This window comes from Agelaius phoeniceus, chromosome 21, assembly GCF_051311805.1.
Source record: "Agelaius phoeniceus isolate bAgePho1 chromosome 21, bAgePho1.hap1, whole genome shotgun sequence".
Classification (NCBI taxonomy): Eukaryota; Metazoa; Chordata; class Aves; order Passeriformes; family Icteridae; genus Agelaius; species Agelaius phoeniceus.
The window spans coordinates 530,167-553,165 of NC_135285.1; the positions used below are offsets into that span (position 1 = coordinate 530,167).

Consider the following 22,999-nt stretch of genomic DNA (forward strand, 5'->3'; position numbering starts at 1 on the left):
AACCAAAAGCCTTCAAATGTGCAGTGTCATAAACCCAAACATTTCACTAGCAACATGCTGGCAAATTTCAATCTTCTCCACTGAACAGCAGGTTGGATTTACGGCTCATATTTCTACAACCCCCCCCCCCCCCTCAAAAAATTGTTTGACTTGTTTCACTGAGCTTTTATACATTCAATTCTCTTATCCTGGTTCTTTCTGCTCTGCAGCCTGAGGACTTGGTAACATCCACTAATATATCTCAGCTCCTTCTGAACTAGCATTTCACTGGGGATTATTTATATAAAAATATCCACATACACTTCAATTACTGGTAAAAGATAATAAAGATCTACTGCCTGGGGTTTGCCCATCAAATAGAAAACAGTGACACAACATCATATGTGCCCTCAAAACGCATGAGCTACTCATCCCAAATGACCCCCGTAGGATCACCCCAAAAGCCCATCTTCTAAAGGCCCACAGATGAGAATCCCACTCTTTGGAGCCTTTGCCCTTCCCTCAGCCCTCCCAAGAATCCTCAGATACGAAGGAAATATGAGACTGGATCCATGTGAACAGGATGCAAGCACATGGATCTCATATCTAATGCCCTTTACCATTAAGGCTAAGATTTTCAGCAAATGGAGGTTCCTGAACTACTCAGATAATAGCCAAATCTCTTCTCATCTCAGTTTTAACTGAACAGAATTGAAATTCAAAGTTTAACAGATGTGTGCATTTTACATTTTTGACTTGGCAACTGCACCACTGGATGCCATTTTCATGCCAGTGAAAATGGAGCCTTTCTCCAGAGGTCAGCATTGGGAACTCAGCACAGCTGGCCTCTTGCAACCAGAGACACGTTTAAATCATTCACAGGCACTAATTTTGTTATACTAAGTCTAATGAAAAGAAGAATCTACTCAGGATCCTTTAACAGCAAATGAAACCCCAAATTCCTGCCTCAGAAAGGAAGCAAATCCAATCTGTCCCACACATGCAGCATATCAGGATAACATCCCTGCCTTACCTGCAGCTGCAAGAAGGGGATGTTGAAGAACTTGTGCAAGTACTTGAGGCCAAAGCTGTTCTTCATGGAAGACTCAGCATAGCGGAAATAGGAGGAGCCGGGAGGCCTGTGCCGAACAGAGAGGAAAACACTGTACCCAGCACAACCCGCAGAGCCTGCACAGGACTGACTTACACACCATGAGCCACCCCACAAGCCAGCCCCCACACTCAAATGTAGCCCAAGGCATCATTCTGCTTGGAGTCATTATTTTGTGTACAGCCAAAATTCACACTGAAGGGTGGCAGAAGGTGGCTGTTGGTGTGTGACGATGTCATGTGCCTGCCAGGCTAAGAAATACTCTGTCAGGACACTAGGATGTTGGTTCCTTGGCTTTACAAGTTGTTCATTTCACAGTAAAGGTCTTTGTTTTAAAAACCACAATTGGACGGACAAAAAAAATATTGAGAAATTATTTTGTAAAGAAATTATTTCATAATGGATAAAGTCTAAATGATAAACTGACACCATTTCTTTGTGCCTGGCACATGAATAAACAAGAAATGAGGAAAGTTAAAAAATACCTTGAAAACATAAAATTACATACAAAGGTACCATCTACTGAATCTTGACCAACAAATACTATTTTGTACCACGTAACAGAGCACCTCAGATCTCTGCTTAAGGGAAATGCTTGTCTGGCTGGTGAGGGACATCTGACTTGGCTGTGCCCTGCAAGTGCTGCATAGGGGATGCTCAGAGGCAGAACAAGGACACAGCTGTACTGGCTGGCTCTTGTGTAGCTCAATCACTTGGACCAAAGAACAGCTGTGCTATGGGGAGAGGACTCTCTCACATGAGAAGGACTATCCAGAAAGATGATTTGTTGGGAACAGCACTTCTGAAAGGCACATGCTGCTGGGCACATGCTGTCTCATGCTGTTTCCAGGAGTATGGCAAACAATCTGCTCCAGATCAAAGGGCCCGTGGTGTCAGCAGCTGCTGCTTGTGAGGCACGGGGAGCTCTGGGAGCCCAAGGCAGGCGGTAGGACAGAGGGCACACGTGACATGGATGTGAAACACGGCAGGGACATGGTCACTGATGGGGGATGGCAGGGAGCAGCTGAGCCCTGCTGCCCTGCCTGCTCACCTGTTCAGGTTGTCAATGAGGTCCCGCACGTCGCCGGGCAGGATGACCCGGTGCTCCCCCATGTCCCGGTAATTCCCAAGCACACACACTGGAACGTGGGTCGGCACTTTAGGAAGCTCCCTCAGAATATAGTTAAATGTCCTTCATCAGAGGGGAGAGAGCAGATGAGAGAGCAGCTAAGTGGGAACAGCCTTCTGTTAGCAGTTTCATGCACAAATCACAAAGAAAAAAAAAAACACAGGAATTTTTTTTCCAAAATCCTTCCAAGTCTGTGACTTCTTTACCCCATCAGAGAAACACATTAACCCTCAATATGTTTGCATGATTCTTTATTCAAAACCAACTTCAAAAGCTCAATAATCCACTTTCACCAGAACCTTCACATCTCCTACAGCAACCTCAGTCCTGCAAAACTGTGGGGTCAGCAGAAGGAAAGGATTCCCTCCCTTCAGCTGTCCACAGGCTCAGTGATCCACACCAAACCTGAACAACAGCAGCCTAAATATAAAGCAGGAGCTCTAACCCCCTCCTCTTTCCAGTCTGGATTCCTTATCTCTCTTACTCTCCTCAGATGTGTAAAACCAACAGTTCATTACTTCTGTAGATTAAGGCAGCCTGGGGCCTCTAAATAATCCTTACTAATTCCAGTTTCTTGGGAATTTCTAGCATCCTTCTTTCCCTTGCGTTCTGGTGAGCAGGGGTTTGCAACATGCACTTTGCACCTGTGATAGCACTAATTATCAAGCCTCAGCCAGCAGCATATCAGCAATTGCAGCACACAACCCACCGGGACACTACTTGTTTGGAACAAGCCCAGGAGAGGACTGTATTAAAAGCCATATCACAAGATAAAGCTTTTATTTTAAAGGATACAAGCTTGCTCCAACTCATTAGGCAAGTTATCAGCTTCCAAATTACACTGGGAATCTGGAAATCTGGAAGTCATTTGTTTTGCCTGAACAAGGGAGAATCACATGGTGCCAGTAAAGATCTCTTACCACTGCTTGGTGATGTCAAACATCATCACTACGCCATTGCAGTTCTTATAGACATCCAGGAACTCTGCATCCAAAGCCATTTCTGATTCTGCCTGAGAAAATAAAAGCAAAGAAGCAGTAAATAACTGGATTTAACTTCAGGCTGATACAGAACACAATGGATACAGTACTGACTGAGCAAACTTTCTAAAGTGACAACCACTGTGAGGAGTAGCTGTGGATTTCTTATTTCATTATCATTGAAATAAGATACTTGGTGGTTCCCAGCTTCCACTTCCCATAGGAACAGGATGTGAAGCACCTGATGGTCTCTGACAGCACATGCTAAAACCCAACCCTGTCCTTTCCCCTGTGCTCCCAAATCCTTTGTTGGCAAGAGAAGTCCATACAAACCACAGAGTGGAGGACAGAGGACACAGCTCCCATTCCATCTTTTTTCTGACTCAGATATTGGCTCTACTCTTAATGCTGCTGGTGTCCAAAAGCAGGGGGCAGTTTCTCCCATGGATGGCTGACAGGATTAGTACCCAACTGGCTTTTCATCATTTGGACTCTGCATGCTGCTAAGTCCACATAGTACCGGTCTCAGCTTGGTCTCCATGGTCCCAGCTCAGTCTCCATGGCTCCTACTGGAATTTGGTGCCCCTGGAATAATTCTCACTCCTTTCCCAGAGTGGAAAATGCACCCACGTTTGCAAAGGAAGAAGCAGCTGTGGTAACTGTTCTCATAAAGGCTTTTCCCATGGGAGAATATTTTGAGGAAAATTCTCCTCATCTGAGCCCGAGCAGATGGGCACCAGTGAGAGTGCAACAGCCCAGCTCCGAGGAGCGGCCAGAGCAGGGCATCAAGTCATTTCTTCAGGCCCCACAAGAAGGCCCTGACAAAAGGAATTTCTGCCTCTGCCCACAGGAAGACAGGTACAAAGCTGCTGAGCAAACATCTGGGGCACAGTCATTCCCAGTGACAGAATGGAAAACAGCAGGGAAGTTGCAGTGAGGGCAGGAGCAGGGCTGAAATGCAAGAGCAGGAAATTAAGAGCATCGGCATCACCCACCGTCCCTCACCCACCTGCCAGGAAGGCCTTAGGGCAGGAACAAATATAGAACTTGGTCCTCATGGACCAAAGGTGGACAAGAGGCCTCAGACCTCTGAATTCTAGGTGACTCACCTCCTGAGGGTCATTCTCCAGTTTCAAACCATCTCCTCGTTTTTTGCATTTTCCTTAAAAAGAATAGTAAAACATATAAAAAACATTACATTGGGCAAAGAACTGGAAGATGAGTCTGGACAGGTGCACTGCAATTAGAACACAACCTCAAAGCAAATCCTACTTCTACTGCAAGCCTGGGGGGTGAGGAGGGGTGGGATAGGCATGCCTTGCTGAAGAATCCCAGCTAGTCTATTAAAAAATGAGCAGTAAAGCAATCCAAAGACAGAACTTATCCAGGAAGAAATCGAAGAGAAATCAAATAAACTGCGGGAAAGAAGTTGTGAAGATGGAGAGACAGCCTATATGTGCTCCAAAGGCCAGAGCCAGAGGGTCAGGTCTGGCCATCATCAGTGAAGGCACAGAAAATAAATCCTCCAGAAGCACCACCCAAAGCACACAAAAATAAGCCAGGTAGCAGGTACAACTCTGACTAGGCTCCCAGAAAAGTGCAAGAAGCAACGAGCCTAACATTTGTGAAAGACACTAGAAAACCATTCTAGAGATTTGCCCTGCAGTCCCACAGCCATGGTCCCACCTGCAAGAATCTCAACTCATCTGCTTCCTCTAAGGCAGTTAAAGGGCAGCCCCTGAGACTTCTCTCTTTCCTTACACCTTAGGGAAGCATTTTCTGACATTTTGATGTACCACTAGCATTTAACTCAGCACCCCAGAAACAGTGTTTTTAAAACTTCAGCCTCCCTGGAAACTTTGTGTCAAGTCAATTACACACTAACTGTGTTTCCAAATCTTATAGCCTGGAGTCTCAGCAGAGAGGTATATCTGTAGCTATGATTAACAGAGTAGCCATCAGCTGACATGATTTTCTGGTGTAGACACTTGGCTCTAAGGATTGCCAGGAATCTCAACATCTTCTGTCACCTACCGCCAAAGAGGTTTAGTGTGGACACACTATGAAAAAATTTTGGCTTCTTGTTTAAACTGAATGTTCTGAGTTTCCAGAATTTTTCAATGGTAAGCACTGCACAAAGAATAACCCTGCAAGATCAGGAGTTATGTTTGACAGATACCAAGTACCTCCCAGATGTTACTGACAGCATTTAAAAACTGTACTTCTGAAATAACTTTGCTGTGTCTTTTCCTAGGCTAAATAATGAAGAGTTAATTAAATTATACTTGGCATAGTCTTGGAATTGCTTCTCATCACTTCTAGAAATTTCCTGTGTCGTTGATAACAGAAGGTGTTGGCAGCTCAGATGCACCTGAAAAAACCCTCCCATTGACTCTGTAAAAGACTCTCTAACACTGAGGATCAAAATAGCTTCCACTAGCTCTTAACTCTGCTGAATCACATGTGGAATTCAGGGTTCTGCCAGATGCTGCATGTGAAACAGGGTTTGTTTTTTCCTGCACACAGCTCAGGGATAAATAGTAAGAAAATACAGTTATTCAGAAAAGCTTGAATGTTGCATGTTATAGCAGGTGATTCTGGGGGTGCTTCTGGGCATCACTGCAAAATGTTTGCCCCACTCATGTCAGCTTACTGCTGACAAATGAAAGCAGCAGAAATATTAATCCTGATCCCTCTTCATTTGGGCAATGTGTTTCCCTGAGGGATCCAAGTATGGGCTCTGATTCTTCCCCATGCAGCCGAAGGTGTCGGATATCTAGGCCATGCATGTCTCTTCCCACCTCAATTCAATTAATTTCAAGTGAGTGACATTTGTGTGGCTTCTCTGAATATCCAAACATCACTATTCCTGCAGTCACTGCTGAATTATGCTTGGCATGACCTACATTTCTAGGTATTAAAAAGAGAAGCCCAAGCCACCACAAATACTCTCCATCATTCCTCCCATCCTGAGAAATCAAGGTGTCTATCTAACCTGGGCACATTTGCAGTCAATGCTTTGAGACAGAATACAGAACCCACACCCCTCTCCATGCTCATGGTTTTCTGTGTGTATCCAGAGGAATGACTAATATTCTAACACACTGCTCATCAGTGCTGCAAAGGAGGTCACCTCAAAGGAGTCAGAGAGCTGAAAAGCGCATGTGTGTACAGATTCAGGCACAGCCTCTATTTTTGCAACCCAAACTGCAGGATGAACCAGACAAAGATAAGATCTATGCAGTGACAAGATGTAATTCAGCCTATAAAGCAAGGGCACAGTGACAATTGTGTCACTGTATGCATGAGATCCAGATTTTGAGGTTGTACTGATGTGTAATGGAGGAGTTTCAATTAGAAAACACGGGTCTGCATGCTGCTATGGCTCAGGTCCCCTCCCTAGAACAAAGGCTGTTCTTCATTTACAGGCATAAGAGCAACTCTGGCACTAAATACACCTGGCAGCTGTGCCCAGGAGTCTGCAGAACAGCTCCTACTGGACAATGGGGTTGTGATCATCACTTGAGTCTCTGCAGCAGTATGTACCATCAGTTTTGCTGCAGGATAGAAGGATTCAGTACAACAAATGCTGTCCACCATGCAAGGGGGCTGCTACCCTTCACCAGTCTAAAATACACATCTGGAATACGTGCATCCCTTGCATTATCTAACTTGGAACATCTGAAAATAATAGAAATATGAATTCTGATCTTTCGTTCTTCCTGTAGGACATGTCTGGGAGACAGAGGGGTGAAGGTGCAGCAAGGAGGAAAGGAATCTTCAAGGGAAAACGTTTGTCTATCTTGTGGGCAACAGAAGAAGAATATGATTTGATGCCTTCAGTCATGTATCCAAAAATAAGTGGGAACCAAAGTGGCAGAAATTACAAGACAGGAATTTGCAACTGTTCCTGAATCCCCTGCATTCAAGCAGCTTCTCTAAATTCAGGATCTATTATAGCTTTATGACCTGCAGCAGTTACACAACTTCTGCAAAGACAGAAAGATGAGTCAGGATTGTGACTTCTGCTAAGAGAGATCTTTCCTGTGCTCTGTCAGTTCCAAGAGCAGCAAAGGAGATATTTACTACACACGCCACACAAAATCCAATACAATCCATGGCTGGAGGCAAGCTCATCTTGGGAAAATTTTAACAAACGGCAGCTTTCCAGCCATGATCCCAGCTCCCTGAGCAGGCCCAAGGAGAATGCAGCAGGCAGCAAGGAAGTCTGGACTCCAGGGAGTCTGCGCATTTAAAAAAGAATCCCAAATAGTCAAGAGCAAGCCAAGAGGAGCAGCGCAGTCTGACAGCTGCCATTCCCCACTGCCTCACCACACTAATCAACATCACAGCTTTTAAGCTTTCACAACAAACCTCCCCACATTTCCAAATTATCATCTGGACACTAAATAACCAATACCAAGCTAAGTCACCATCCAGGCAGGGCCAGCCGAGCTGCCGTCTGCATCCCAGTAGATTCTGGAGGGAAAACCCACACTGCTGAACCAGTAAGGACAGGGAGGACACTTCTAGGGAGCACCAGGAGAAACAGCACTCAGGAAAGTCACCGTTAACTTCAGTCCAGAAATGCACACCAAGTTTTCAGGGTGCAATTTCCTGCAATTTTCCCAGCCCCCTGTGACTGCAGAACTGCAGCACTGCTCAGCAGGTGAGAGCCTAAAGCTGCTTTACACAACTGAAGCTGAAAACTGCAGTTCATGGATGCTCCTGTTAGTTAGTTAAGCTACAACCCACATGAGGGCTTTCAACACAGTTTCCCCCATCATTTAAACAGAGATCTCCTAATTTCCTCTGAAAATGAAACAGGGAAATGCTGGCAAAAGAATTTCAGCCTGGAAAATTTAATGTTGAAATGAGTGTTCAGAACATGCATTTTAAATCCAGCCTGATAAATGCAGTGTTCTGCCCAACTCTAAATATGCACATGAGCCAGGATTTGGTAGGCAAGGGAAGAAAAAAGGAGGATCAAGTCTTGTCAGCACTATGCTACAGCAGCACTGGATATTTACTACTGCAAGTCTACAGTCCAGTGTGGCTCTCACCCAAAGCATCACGCAGGAGGATTTTTTGTCCTAAGCATACAGAAGGAAAACAAAAATGTCATAACATTAGGATGAAAGTTAGATATGAGCAAGTTCTTACTGCTTAATATGAACATTTTCCTAAAGCTATGCTTATCAGGAATTCACAACGCTATGGCAATAGGAAAAGATGTGATTTCATTAACATCATCATGATTCAATTTTTACATTGCACTGATTGAGCACAACTGATTGCAAAAAATACATATCTGTGGTCCATAAGTATGGATCTTAACAGGGTGAGTTTTATTTCAAAAGAATATGAAGGGAAGAGATTCCATTAAGATTTCCAACACAGGCTCTGCTGTCAGAAATCAAAGCAGGACCGGAAGAGCTGTTATCAACATCTGTTCATAGCACATCCCGTCCCCTTCACCAAAAAAACAAGTCTCTAGTTGAGAAGATGACTCTGCTCAGAGAAGCTATTCACAGAAATAAGTGCTGGAACCACATGATTCCCAAATTAAATGTCTCTCTATTCATACCAAAGCTGCAAGGCAGCGAGAACACAGATGTTTTCCTCAGATTCCAGCCCTCCACTTGTTATCTCACAATCTGAAAGCCAAATTAATCAGACTGACTTCAGCAGTAACTCTGGCCTAAGCAAGGTTTTGTCTACCCTGTGAAAACTGGGCCTTAAAACCCTAAAAAGATAAAGCGTTCAGGATTTTCATTTAAAGCTCCTGACTCAAGTTTATCCTGAAGGCTCCATTAGGTATCTGAACTAGAGGTCCTACTGATAATTGTCTTTCTTTTTTCCCTATTTCAAATACAGTTCAGCTGACATGAAAAATGACATTTCTCCTTTTCCCACTCCCTATTGTAGTTTTAGTTTTTGGTGTAACACAAGTGTAAGTTGCACTGGTGGTGCCTCTGAGATGCCACTCTGCTGAGGAACACCTGAGAGCACAGATTCCAGCCAAGGCTGCAGGAAACGCAACACCAGACAAACCATCAAAGCTTGAGTTTCGATGACTGTGGCAAACAAATCTGACAGACACCAAACAAGAAGTATCACTCACAGAGCAAGAGCTGCTCACATGTGCAGCTGCTTTCCTGGCCATACTCACACACTAAATGAGGAGCCTGGCTGGTACTAAATGCCTCTTAGAAGCCAAACAACATCTGCACCGGGGCTACAGAATGGGTGGTGAAAATTTACATCTCAACCCCAACCCCTTCCAGGAATAGATCCCACCGCATCCCGTTTGCACTGCATCCAGACTGTGTCTTCACAGATGTTTTGGGGTTTGGTTTTGCTCTTTATAAAAAAAGTTTATACTCTGACAAAAATTGAAAACTAATGAAAAATATATTTATATAGCATAAAATTTTCCCTGGCTAAGCATTTAGAAAATGTTTTGGAATGCACATATTGCATTTTCTGTCCTAGTGAATTTAAGTAATTGGCTTCTCTTTCATCCTTCCCCCCTGCAGACATTACCCACCGGAGCTACAGTTTTATCAATTTAACAATAGAATACCTTCACAAAAACAGCTCAACAAGAACTTTTATAACCAGAACAAAGAACTCAAAACCTGTCTAAACATTAAAGGAAACTATAAAGGAGAGAAGGTGAAGTTTATTCTGAAGCTCAGAGAATTGGGATACACAGAGCAGCAGGTGCTTTGCTTCATCTGTCATAAGCACGTGGAACAACCGCTTCTGAACACTGGGTTTGATCTGAAGTTCAGATTCCAGATAATGGGTTCTAGCATAGGGGACTCACCTCTCCCTTCCTTATTCTTTCAGGAAGTGGTATAATAAATATAGATTTTTTTAAAAGCAGAAGCAAGCAGGTATTTCTGAATTCCATGTAAGTTTTTAATTAAAACTGAGAAAGAACAATGGATCTCCACTAGAAAGAAAGTTATAAATCTTACCTTTGTCCACTACATCCCAGACTTCAACTTTCACAATATCGTCAGTGGCTGGAAGCACAGCAGAACAACAAAGGGTTAGAAGGTTTTAGTAAAACACCCAGCACTCAGAGAGTCCAACCCAAAGCCAACATGGAGGAATGTCAAAGCATAAGAATGTCAAAAGAAAAGCACATTATATGCAAGAAAAAAACCCCAACCACAAGAAGGCAATGAGCTGTTGAAGGTGCAAGCTGTTCACCAAAACCATGCTGTCTAAAGAGCTTCATAAACACTCTTAGTCACATAAGCGATGGCTGGATTTCCTTGCTGGCTCATGTCAGGTTTGAAGCATGTTGTAAATACTTTGCGTAGACTCTTTTCATAATGTACAGAGGTTTACAAAGCCTTTCAAAAAAGATAAAAATCTAATTTTGAGGATAAAGTCTGGTTTATAAACAAGGCATACAACTGGCAAAAGGAAAATACACATTTAAGAAAGATCAATCACGGCATTTTCATGTAAACATGACAGCCAGCACAGACAGTCCTGCAGCTACAGAAACCCATTCTCTCTGCACATTTCCAGGTATGTTTTGTGAAAAATAAGGTCTCACTTGCAACTTTGCTTCCTAGAGCTGCAACATCAATAAATAATAACCAGCAACATCTATTTGAGTTGCTAAAATCTGAAGCAAGATATGCAGAATTCTAACTCCAGTGATTGCTGGTACCCACAGGCAGCCAATTCACATTCAAGTGGCCTGAAGGCTGAGTAGCTCTGGATCAATGTTTCCATGGAATCCAAATAAGCAGTCTGATTTTCAGGAAGATGTCCCAAGAAACGGCTGCTTTTTGGAAATGTTAAAGGCTTTGAAGCAAAAGCTTGTACTTAGAGCAGCTCTGAACATAAAGCTGGAATAGAAGGACAATGCCTCAGAGTATAAAATAACATCATAGGATGGCATGAGAGTTTATCTAAGTGTCATTATCAAACCAGGAAGCATTTTCTACACAGGACTCACTCTTGGCTTAATGAAATGTTTCAAAATATTGTACAGATTACGAATAAAGGAAAACTTTGATCTTTTGCTTCTGGAGAAAGACCCTTTTTACATTTATGCATGAAGCAAAATCAGCCTCTGTTCTCCTCACAGTAATTCCTGCTTAACTTCCTATGTGCCAGCTGGACAGGAGGCACTGGATGAACAGGAGACTCCCCTGGGTCAGCCCAGGCAGTGCCTTGCAGGACTGAAAGCACATGGCAGTACACAGCACAAAAACTTCTGCTCAAACCACTACACCCCACTAATTAACGCAGTCCCTGAATATTTCTACAGATAATCAAACCAGGTAGGGTAAAGTCCAACCTGTGAATCACTCACCTGGCACCCAGGCAAGCCAGCTCCTCCCCCCAGGCACTGGCACTGCAAGAGCTCTCCCTGTGCCCCTGCAGGTGCTGGGACAGAGATCAGCTACTGGAGGGCTGCCCCTGATTCCTGCCCTGCAGTTGGCAAGGCAATTGCAGTGCCTTTCCACAATCAAGGCTTGCTGCAAAAGGGTAAGAGATATTTGCCTTCCCCAAGTTTTGCATGGGCTCAGCAGGAGCCCAGGAGGCTGACTGTTCTTTCCAGAAGTGCCATGTGAAGCAGTACATCAGGACTAACAGTTCAGAGAAGGGAGCCCTTGGGGTGACCAGGGGCCCTAGCACCAGCACTTTGCTCCTAAGCTCTCCACCTCCTTCCCAGGAGCCAAACACGCCCCCAGTTAGGATGTGCTGGTCTGCTGTGTGATTCCCACAGAACGGACACCCTGCTGAGCAGCAGCAGTCCTGGCAGCTGGGGAGCTGAACCCCCTGTCCCCACAGACCTGCTTTAAACCCTTCTGGCTGAGGGCAAGGGGAGAATTTTTCAGAGAAAACGACTGCACGAGACCCAGGAAACATGTATTTCCACATTTTTCCTGCTAGCTCACAACCAGGAAGTTCTCCCCTTTCAATACTAGTGCCATTCCTGATTATCCTGATCATGCAAGAGGATAATTGCTTTAGTGCTGCTTCTTGGCTTTGGTGTGACTCATACCCAGCAGCATCTCACCCGAAGGAGCTCTGTGGCAGCAAAAAGAATGCCAATTTATCCTTTCAACTCCATAACTTGGATTAGCACAAACCACGGATCAAAGCACTCCAAAGATCTGCCTGAGCTGCTATTTGACCAGATACTCCCCAGCCAGTGGCACACTGAGCACTGCTTTCCAACAAAATGATGGAGACACGAAAAGGCTCCAATTGCAAGAAAGCTCATTTAAAACTAAGAACACATAGTAGGTGGGTTCATCAGCAAGAACTCACAGGCCCTCACACATTTTTTACCCTCATTCAATGACAGGATTCACTTCCTGTGCTCTGGATCACAGATCCTACAGTGCAAAGCAACTCTGCCAGCCCCCATTCCCATCCCTCAGACCTTTGAAGGATCTGAGTACAACTGTTTGTCAATTTTTATCTCAAACTCCCTTTCTCAGGCTGCCAAACAGAGAAAAACCTGGTGATCAGCATAATTCAAAAAAGTGTTCCTTAGGGTCAGTAATGGTAACTCCTTACTTGGACACAAAAATTACAAATACCTATTACAATTGGCACAGAAAAGCAACTTTGTTCATTCTGAATAAGAAGTAACTCAGATTCTGCTATCTTTATTAATTCCTAAAAAGTATAAAATTTCTGAAGGTCCTACATTTTGCATCTAAAATGGAATTCTTCTAAGACCAGGCAATGTAAGAATCCTTCAATATTTGTCAGTGATGTAATTAGCCTCTGTAAATATTTGCCATCAACTCCCTCATAATGTTTATTCAAGGTAGCCTGAGAGCATGAACATAGGAAAAACAAACTTTATTTTTTCCTCTACAGATTAACATGGCCGACAGAGCAGGATTTAGACCCGAACCAAGAACTCTGAGGGCCCATATCACCAGTCTTGGATGGAAACTTCTCACAGCAGGAAACAGATTTCACAATGTCTTTTAAATGGGGGTTACTTTTTGAAATGTTTTAAAGAAAGTCAATGGAAAATGTCCTAAATTATTGGAAATTATTACTAAGAGAATAGTACAGTGTTTTACAATGTGTAAAAGAAACAAGTGTGTTTATTTTACAGTGTGTAAAAGAAACACAAATGAAAGGCACAGTTTCAGGTACAGCTTTTTTTTTTTTTCAAGTAGTTTTACAAGGTCAGCAACACTTAACCTTGAGAAAAGTCCATCAGCATCTGTACACAGTGCTGTCAGCTCTGGCTGGGGAGCTCTACAGAAACACAACACACCAAGGTTGGAAGTGGGCCCTAGAAATAACCTATACACCTGTGGGTCTCAGCACACAGCAAAGCCAGCCTCAGGTGCAGGTGTTTTCTACCCCAGGATTGCATCAGTGTTGAAAAAGCAGTGTCTGAGCCTTAGCTCAGGGAAAGAAATGCAGACACAGGTGAGATGACTGGATCTTCCTCCAAACACCTTTTTGCATGCACACATTTTGTACTTGTTCATGGGTACAGTTAGATATGAATAAGCCTCCTAAAATAAATGCCAGACTCCCAGACTGTATCCAATACAAGTGTTGTGTTACCTGCACCTATCAGAGAAGAAACCCAACTCTGATGCTTTAATGCATGATACTGCAGAAAGCCACAATTAACACTCAGTGCATTCTTTACACTTGGGTATCTAGGAGACAGGAATTTTATTTCTTACTCTGATCTAAGTCAGTTTAGGCTGAAGCATTCAAATTGATTTTGGAGATAGTTTCCACTTGTAAGCTCTGTGCTCATTCCTCAGTAACTGATGTGCTGACATCCTGAGAGGAAGGAAGAGGAGTGAGGGGAAGCATGCCACAGCATACATACACCATACAAGAGGTTTGGCTGCAGATGGGAAACATCTCTGTGTGACCCCAGCACATCAGCTGGTGAACACATCCTGTGGCTTTCTGAGCATTATCACGAGACTTGGGCATCATGGTATCACCTGGCAATTCAAATTTGGTGGTGAGTTAGACACAGTGCTCAATTTGGTGCTCACCCGACTGCACAAGGTGTTCTCCCAGCTGGGAGGAGTTGGGCAGTACCTGATTCAACAGAAGATCAGAGTGAGGCAGATGGACAATGTCTGATAATGATGATAACGACAAACAACTGCTGACCCTTTCTGTACAGCATACTCAGTCTTATACAGCACTTTCATACTGAATCAGGAGTTCATCCCACAAGGCTGTGGAATTCTTGATCAGCAACCTGAAAACTGGACTTAGTGCACTGTTGAATCACGACCTTACACAACTTCAGTGCCTGCAGTGCCTTTTCCAGGTGGGATGTAGGGCTTTCACAGCCACTTGCAACCAGTAAAATAAAAATTAAAACGACACTGCAGCAAGAACTTAAAAAAGGCACTGGCACTTCTGTGCTTCAGTAAGCCAGACTAGAGCTAACAGTACTACAATAATTTTTGAAATCCTCCCCAGTCACCAGAATCTCTATATTTTCATCAGGGAAATCCAGTTTGCACCATGTATCCACTTCTAGGCAACACAGTAACACCCAAAGCACAACAACCCCTCCTCATTAACATGTCACGCATATTACAAATTTTTCAAATACTTCAGACCACCTATTAAACACTTCCCTTGAACTGTGACTTCCACAGACATATTCTTTAGCACTCATAACATAGAGCGTCTGACAAAATTAAAAACATGACTGAGAAACTATGAATAATAAATTAAAAAGCCTGAAAAGAGACCATTTTGTTTCCCAAGCTGACAGAGAAGAAAAAAGCAAATGAAGCTGCAGTGGAATTTCCTCCCCCAAGGCACTGTCCCACGACTGTCACTCCTTCCACCCTCTTCCACTTACTTTTGTAATTCCAGTGGATGCTGGTGACTTGGATCTCCTGAGTTGGAATATATTCCTCAATAAATTTCTTTCCCTGCAGTCGGTGCCAGAGTGTGGTTTTTCCAGTGTTCCTGTCCCCCCGGATGACAATTTTCACTAGAGAAAAGAGCAAGCAGACAAATAAAGTGATTAAACACAACTTGAGGAATGCTGTGAAAAGCATGCTAACTTTTTGCAGGCATTATTCAGATGTAATTAGTCCTCCCATACTACACAGGCACGATGGGGTTCATTAGAAAACATGAGCCTCAGTTATTTAAATCACTGTTTATTCAGCAACTCATACCAGCTCAGCAGAACAAACCAACAGCAAGCTTGAATCTTCAGAATCTGCACAACTCCAGCCAGATGAGCCTCTGCTCTTTGATGGACACACTTGATCCCTTAAGCAAACCAGTATCTGTTTGGTTCAGGCTTTAAAGGAAGCACAGGGCTGAGCCATGGCTGGACCAAGAATTCTAGGAAAGGCAGAGAGGAGCAGTGACACAGCCAGCATTGGGAGACATGAGCTTGGAACACCACACCAACCATGGATTAACCCAAGAATACCAGGTGGCTTTTCCAAAACTCATTTATCAAGGAAAAAAGAAAGATGTGGGTACAAGGAGTCTCCTGCACACCCTTCCCACTGAATGCAATCAGACTATGAGCCTCCACGTTATCCCATCAATATGACAGACAGGATGAGCCTTCCCTGAGCTCTCTGTGCCCAGCAGTGCAGCTGCATGGTGGGGACCTCCCCTGAAGTTGGGACATCTCTTAAGCTTCTCCTTGAGGCAGAGACCTTTTAGCCCTGACAGATCAGAAGTCTAATCTGAGCTCTTTCTGAACTGTGGCTGGACAGTCTGCCTGTGAGTCTCCCCTTCAACTGGAACACCCCTCTAGGTCTGAGGTCCCGTACCTGGGAATAAGAGATCCCTCCTTGCCCAACAGATCCTCAGTAAGGAACTGCTGGCATGTGGCATTAATACTAATGAAATTGATACTCAGTATTAATTATTATAAACTCTGTATAGATAAGTCCATTAGACATAAACTGTCCAAGGCCAAGTCTGAGACTAAGATTGGACCCAGAAGCACCTAAGCTCCATCAGGAGTTTAGAAAAGGGGGTCCCCTCTAAGCCTTGTAACTCAACAGGAGGGTCTCTGTGTAACTCATTCCACCCCAATTCTAAGTCGATTCTCCTCAGGGTGTTTCATGCATGTGGTCAGTAACAGAGTGAACACTGCCACTGACATTTGTCAAGTCGCACTTGAACAATATCATACCTAGACCACTTCTGCTTGTATGGCTGCTGCTCATTCTTTACATGATCTAAATCACCCATTTGCAACAATCTCCCACCCTCCTGCCTTCTCTACCTCTCCCTGGCCCTTACTCCTACTTTATTATACCCTATTCTGTTGCTGGCCTTTTATGACAGGCTCTTCCTTCCATTACCTCCTGTATCATTTCCCTTTCTCCTTAAACACTTCTCATGCCTTGAGAGAACAGAATCACAGAATGATTTAGGTTTAGAATTATTTGGAAAGGACCTTTAAGATCAACTATTCCAACATTCCCTCAGCACTAGCAAGGCCACCAGTAAACCATGTCCCCAGGTGCCACATCCACATGGTTTTTAAATCCCTCCAGGGATGGGGACTCCACCACTGCCCTGAGCAGCCTGTGCCATGGCAGGACAGCCCTTTCTGCAAACAAATTTTCCCCAATAGCCAATCTAAACCACCCCATGTGCAAGTTTAGGTTGTTTCCCCTTCTGTTACTTGTTACTTGGTAGAAGAGGCTGATGCTCACCTGGCTACAACCTCCTGTCACCAGGGCCTTGGGTTGGTTGCTTCAGTTTAGGCAGAAACCCTTTCAAACTCTTCCAAGGAAAGCAAGTGTTCAAAATATCATAAATTGTAGCAATTAATATAATGAACTTTCCAGAGTCAATTCAAACGTTATCTTGCTCTTTCTGAAAACACTACCTTTTATTTTCTAAATTTTCTGTTACATTGTGGAATTTTTTTCTTTTTCAATGCCATCTTTGTTTTTACTAGCAACTACATGGCTACTGGAAAACATAAGCTGAATTTTTATTCAGCTGAATAAAACTGAATTTTTATTCTTGTGTTTTGATTTGGACCTATGATCCCCTGGAAATTGGGCCACCTCAGACACATCCAATGGCAGTCAGGTGATTAGCATTAGGTTGATCATCATCATTTGGGCAAAGAGATGTGAGACAGAAGGCTGCCTTCTGCTGCAGTTCAGGAGCTGCTGCAGTCGTTTCAGAGAAGAACTGAAGAGGTCAACTTGAAGATAAAGCACACAACGTCTGTGGATGAATTCTGCCATTGCAACAGTTCCACTGTGCTTTTTTTTTTTTTTTTTTTTTTTTGTAGTACACAGAGGTTTATTCTTTTTAAGAGCTGTTTATTCTTTTTCAAAATTACTTATCACACCAGGAGAATAAAGGCAAAAATGAACACAGTATTTATAGGCTGACTTAACTTAAAGGTCCCACAGCATCTCTGCAGACACAACAAACCAGTTCCTGCATTTCTGGTCATCTTGTGTGTTGTTGTTTCCTACTTACAGATGGGAAAAACAATCAGTAGAACATCCCTTTGATTTTTTGGAATCATGAAGCCAATTCATGGCATAGGCAGAACGAGACTCCATTTGTCCCCTTTCAAACCCAAACCTTTCCAAGCTCTCACTGCCTGCCCCTAAAATGTTCAAATTCATATCCTCGCCCTGCCCTGGAATCCAGCATGAGATACCAAAACTGTGAGTTTTAAGGGAAAAATAGACCTTTCTTTAAATAGTCAGGCTGCTCTCAAGGTGCACTTTCAGGATCACTACCAGATAATGAGGTTGTGAGCTCTCCCCAGAAGGGACAGTCTTACTTCATGCCCACACCACTTTTTATGCTCTTAAACATGGAGCTGGATCAAGAAACTGAACTGGCTGAGAAATAACCTTGAAATTATCCATTTTCAATTTTCTTCTGTAGCTCCACTGCCCAGCTGAATGAGCAGTGTATGGAAGGGAATCCCCCTCAGCCCTAATCACCTCACATTTAGATCAGTGCCAGGTGCTTGTGGCACCACACACTCAGTCTGAGCAGGTCCAAGCATTCTCCATTAGAATCTCTCTTCTCTTACATAGTGTACACTGACTCTTTTCCTGAAGAAAGAAAAAGTCTTTAAAAACAGAACAGGAAGAAGGCAGGCAACATAAATCGGTTTTAGCACAGCAAAGTCTCTATTTGAAACTTTGGCTGGGGCAGGTGTGCTCAGTGACAGGCACCTGCAAGGCAGGAAGGCCTGAATGAGCTTCCAAGCACAGTCAGGCTGGTGCATCATAGGCCTGGGCTGTGGCTGAATATGGAAAGAGGAACAATAACTATAGGCAAGGTTAATTCTATCAAGTAAAACTGTTGCCTTATTTTGATTTGAAGTTAAATCAGTAATTACTGCAAACAGACAGAGGTTTGCAGCAAAGACAGAAGAATTATCTGTGGGGAAAAGGGTAGGGATGGGGAATAGATCAAGGTTCAAGGAAAAAGTTAAACAAATCACTTTATTCATATAGTCATTGCATCAGGAAAACCAGAGGGATTTCCATTCTCCAGATGGGGAGAGGGAAGCAGAGCAGTGATGATACTGGCCCAGAGAACAGGTCTGAGACCAACTCAGAAGTAGAAATCAGGAATTCCCAGCTTTGCTCACATTCCTCCAGGACTCTGCAGCAAAGATCCTAAAACTAATAACCCCATGGAGAGGGTCATAACCTTACCCTCATTAAGGTCTTTGGGATTTCAACTGAAATGCTTGGAGCTTGCTCTGGTGCCAAATGCAGCACCACCTGCTCTGCAGAACCCCCCCAAGCACACTTCCCTTAGGCACAGGCCAGCAGCAGACAAAGCAGGGCTGGCAGGAGCTGCACAAACACCTGTGTCAGCCACAGGAGAAAACAAGAGAAGGTGGGAAGTGGCAGGAAGAGGAGAAGCCTTCCTTTTAGGAGTCGTGCTGAATGAAAATACTTAACAATGAGTCTGGGAACTACAACTCCCAAGTAACACAAAAAAAGTAAGGCCTATAATGCTTACTAAAAAGGTACATGGTATTAATTAAGCTTTGTCTTATAAGGAATATGGTACACAGAAAAAATTAATAAGGAATAATAAGGAGAGGGAGTGGGGGACAATTCTTGGAGCTACTGCCTTTGGTATCCCAGCACTGGCCTGTGCTCCAAGCACACACACAGCAGTGGGGTTTGTCAAGTGACAAACTGGATGCAGTGTGTAAAGTCCAGAGCAAAGATTCCACGTCTGGGGAATAGAATGGATTAACATTTAGCACCTCCACGCCTTTTGTTCCTGTCCCTGATCAGCAAATCCCAGGATCATTGTTTGCCCATCACTGCCTCACATAAATGGTCACATTTGAGCACTCTGGTGCTCAAAATTAAGTTCTGCAATTGCTCTTGTAATTTGTTGAAACAAGTAGTGCTGCCAAAGGCATGAGAGCCACTTCCTCTTACTTGCTCTTGCCACGCTCCCTAACAGGGCCAGCACAGCCCTTGGAAGAGCCAGGCAGCACACCTGATCCAGGGTATCCCAAGCAGGAAAACAAGAGCAAGTTTTCACAAAGACTGGTTCCCCAGCCCTGGAATCATGATTTCCTATAAAGATTCCAGCCATGACATTCATGGCAGAGACCCATGTCATTTTCAGCTCTGTGTTTTCTGAATGCTCAGGGAACTCTGGTGTTAACTGGATGCGAACCACAGCAGCTCCATGCAGATGGTACAGAGTGTGTGTGTGCTGGAATGCAGTATGGAAATGCTTTTGTTTTACAATAGGATGTCCCAGGCAAAGGATATGATTGCTGCCAAAGGCTGGTTCTGGTCTCTGCACTCATAATTTCATTAAAAATCTAAAACTTCCCAGCCCGCAATGCTCTTTCTTTTGAAAAGCTGACTGTGTAGGAGAGGGACCATCAAAACAAATAATTCAGGTTCAACTTAGTGCTCTGTTCTACCTAGGGTCTGTAACTATCAGTGCCATTAAAACACCTCACAGCCTTCAGCACCACCTCAAACATGGGGCTATCTGTTACAAAATGTACCTGAGAGCTGCAGGGCTGTCACAGCAGGGGCTGCTCTGAGCCCAGGGAGGCACCTAGAGCCAGGTACAAGGCCTGTGTTCTAGCCTGCTTTATCAGTGAACAATCCAATATATTCTCAGCATACTAAGTATATTTCTGGGAAGCAAACAGGCTTCATTCAGGATCTGCAGTGGTCTAATGCAGCAAAGAAGCATTTCTGTAAAACAAATCACAGCACCCCTTGGTTTAGTTTTCAGGCAGTTTCTGGGAAAAAGAAGAGTTGTAAAGATCTTTGTGTGCTAACGGTGGCTCCAAACCACATCCTGCACTCCTCTGCTGAGTGTCAGGAATTTGCCAAGAAAGGAGAATTGGCAATGCACAGGATTTGCAGTTCTGCCTTTCCTGAGCAATGGCCCTTGTAATGACATTCCTTCACAGCCCACCTTTAACTGAGACCACCTGACCATGCTGGAATGCTCCCCATCTCCCAGTGCTATGGCTATAGGGGGTACCTGGAAGCCTTTTCATAAGCCAGCCTGCATCGCCTGTAAATATTATATAACAGTGATGCTGGGAAGAGTTACTATGGAGATTGGAAAGCTTGCCTTAAGGCAGTGACAGAAAGCTGCAGTTTTCAGCTATAAAGCAGTAACTAGAACACAAATCCTGGTAAGACAGAGCACAAACCAACAATCTTTCCTGAAGCCTTTCACTAATGAGACAAAAAGCAGCAAAACTACAGTTAGCATTTTTGGCCTTGCACAAATGGCAGGCAGGTGCCCATGCACAGGTCTGGCATGATGCAATCACCATGGAGCAGAGCTGGTCCCATCCTGTGCCAGCAGGATGCAGCTGATCCCTTCCATCTGCAGCACAAACCTCCCCTGTCTGAGAAGCCAGCTCCTGGCTCTTACATAATTCACAAGCTGGTATTAGCTACCTGATCTCTGGCACTCAGCTGCCCATGCAGCACACAGGTCTTCTGGGATGTGGCCACATGAAGCCTCTGCACAAACCAACAGTCTGAGACCAGCAGATCTCCAGCAGGTGTTTAAGGATGCAGTGCTGTGTTCCAAGGCAGTACCTTCATCCTCACCCCCATCTTTCACTGGAAACCCAGTCTCAACAATCACACTTCTTTTCACATACTTTTCACACTCAGGATTGCTTGCTAATTTTTACACTAATTTTATAAATTAAACAGCACTGGCATATCTTCAGGTGTGCTAGGGATAAAGGCACCAAATGCTCTAGTAAAACAGAGCATTTTGAAACCTCAGTCCCAAAGCACAGCCATAATATAAAACAAAGAGAAAAACACCCCAAAACCCAAAGTGTAACTTCTCCATCACATTCTGTTTCAGACTGAGATCCAACAGCAGCTCTATTCCTCCAACACGTGTGCCTTCACAGAAATTATCCAGTGCCACATTCACAAATCAGTCTTTTTCCCACCTGCCAATCTCTCAGCCTTCTGCAATCTGCCTTCCCCGCCTGCCTGGATCTGCACAGATGAGCTGGTACTCACAGCGCTCTCTGGAACCAGTTCTATTTTCAGCAGGAATGACATAACTGCTGTCCCCATCTCACAATTGTCACTTTGGGAAGTATTTCACATACTTGCAGTGCCCTCCTGAAACACTGTATTAGAAATCACCTTTAGTGAGCTCCAAGGGAAAAATGAAGCTCTAAGCCTCAACACTGAGAGAAAAAGAATTCTGAAAGTATTCTTCGATAAAAGAGCAAATGTATGAGTTGCAGAAAAGACAGTTAGGATGAAATGACGTACCAAGGGCACACAGAGGTATTTACTGTCCACCTTTTACTAAAGCCTGGCAGAGCTGAGCTTTTTAATACACTCATCATACAACCACTACAGCTTAATTGCAAGCACCATTATCCTGCGCTGCAGGGAAGATCACCCACGCACTCAGGGGAGTTACCCTCTTGATGCTCTAACTGACACAAACTGATGTTCCAGGCACTCTCTCTTGGGCCACAGCCGGCAGGCAGCGCTCAGGGATGCTGCTGCACCGCGGGTCCCGAGTTCTGCACCGAAAGACAAAAGTTTTCCATCCCTCACTTCTCCAATAACCTCCAACATTTAATTCCAAACTTGACTTTGAGCGAATACGGAAAAAAGCACCAACCTGCACAAAGAAAGCACACACACTCCCAGCCCGGGCACGCCACGGGGCACCAGACCGGGCCGCCCGCCTCCCTCCCGGCTGGACCAGCCTCCCCGGCCCAGCGCTCCGACTCACTGTTATACTGGACTCCCTTGGCGAACCTCCTCTGCAGCGCCTGGTTCATGGACTGCAGCCCCGCAGGGATGTTTTTGTCACGGACCGCAGCCTGGTCCGAGCCCACCAGCTTCTTGAGAGCCGAGAACATCTTCGTGGTCCCACACCTGCACCCCGGGGAACTGGCCGAGCGCGGGCTCAGGGGCCGGGCGGAGGCACGGGGCGGCTCAGGGCTGCGGCGGGGCCGGCCCGGCCATGCGGGGCGGAGGTGTGCGGGCCCGGGCCGGCAGGAGGAAAATGCGCCGGGGGAGTGGAGGCACTATCGGGGCATGTCCCGGCGCGGGGCGGTGGAACCGGTGCCGGGGTCCGGCACGGGGCGGTGAGGCCGGGCCGCTCAGTCCAACCGGGGACTGGGGCCGGGGGCCAGGCGTGGGAAGCGGGGGCGGCGCAGAACTCCCGCCGCCGCCATCTTGGCTCTTCCGCCTCACCGCAGGGGACCGGGGCACGCGCGGCGCGGCTACGGCGGCCGGCGGAGGACAGAAGAGCGCG

The 22,999-nt window shown here is 44.8% G+C and overlaps 1 protein-coding gene across 1 annotated transcript in view; it reads right to left on the bottom strand.

The window, feature by feature from the left end:
* Window positions 1-22,965, bottom strand: part of RABL6 (RAB, member RAS oncogene family like 6) — a 53,372-nt gene extending 30,407 nt beyond the window's left edge. The window contains exons 1-7 of the mRNA XM_054646425.2: window positions 22,472-22,965; window positions 15,066-15,200; window positions 10,186-10,233; window positions 4,309-4,361; window positions 3,140-3,231; window positions 2,142-2,282; window positions 1,013-1,118 (exon numbers count right to left, since the gene is read on the bottom strand). Of these exons, the coding sequence (XP_054502400.2) occupies window positions 1,013-1,118; window positions 2,142-2,282; window positions 3,140-3,231; window positions 4,309-4,361; window positions 10,186-10,233; window positions 15,066-15,200; window positions 22,472-22,601 (705 nt within the window). The 5' untranslated portion in view covers window positions 22,602-22,965. The remainder of the gene's footprint in view (window positions 1-1,012; window positions 1,119-2,141; window positions 2,283-3,139; window positions 3,232-4,308; window positions 4,362-10,185; window positions 10,234-15,065; window positions 15,201-22,471) is intronic.
* Window positions 22,966-22,999: the final 34 nt, after the last annotated feature.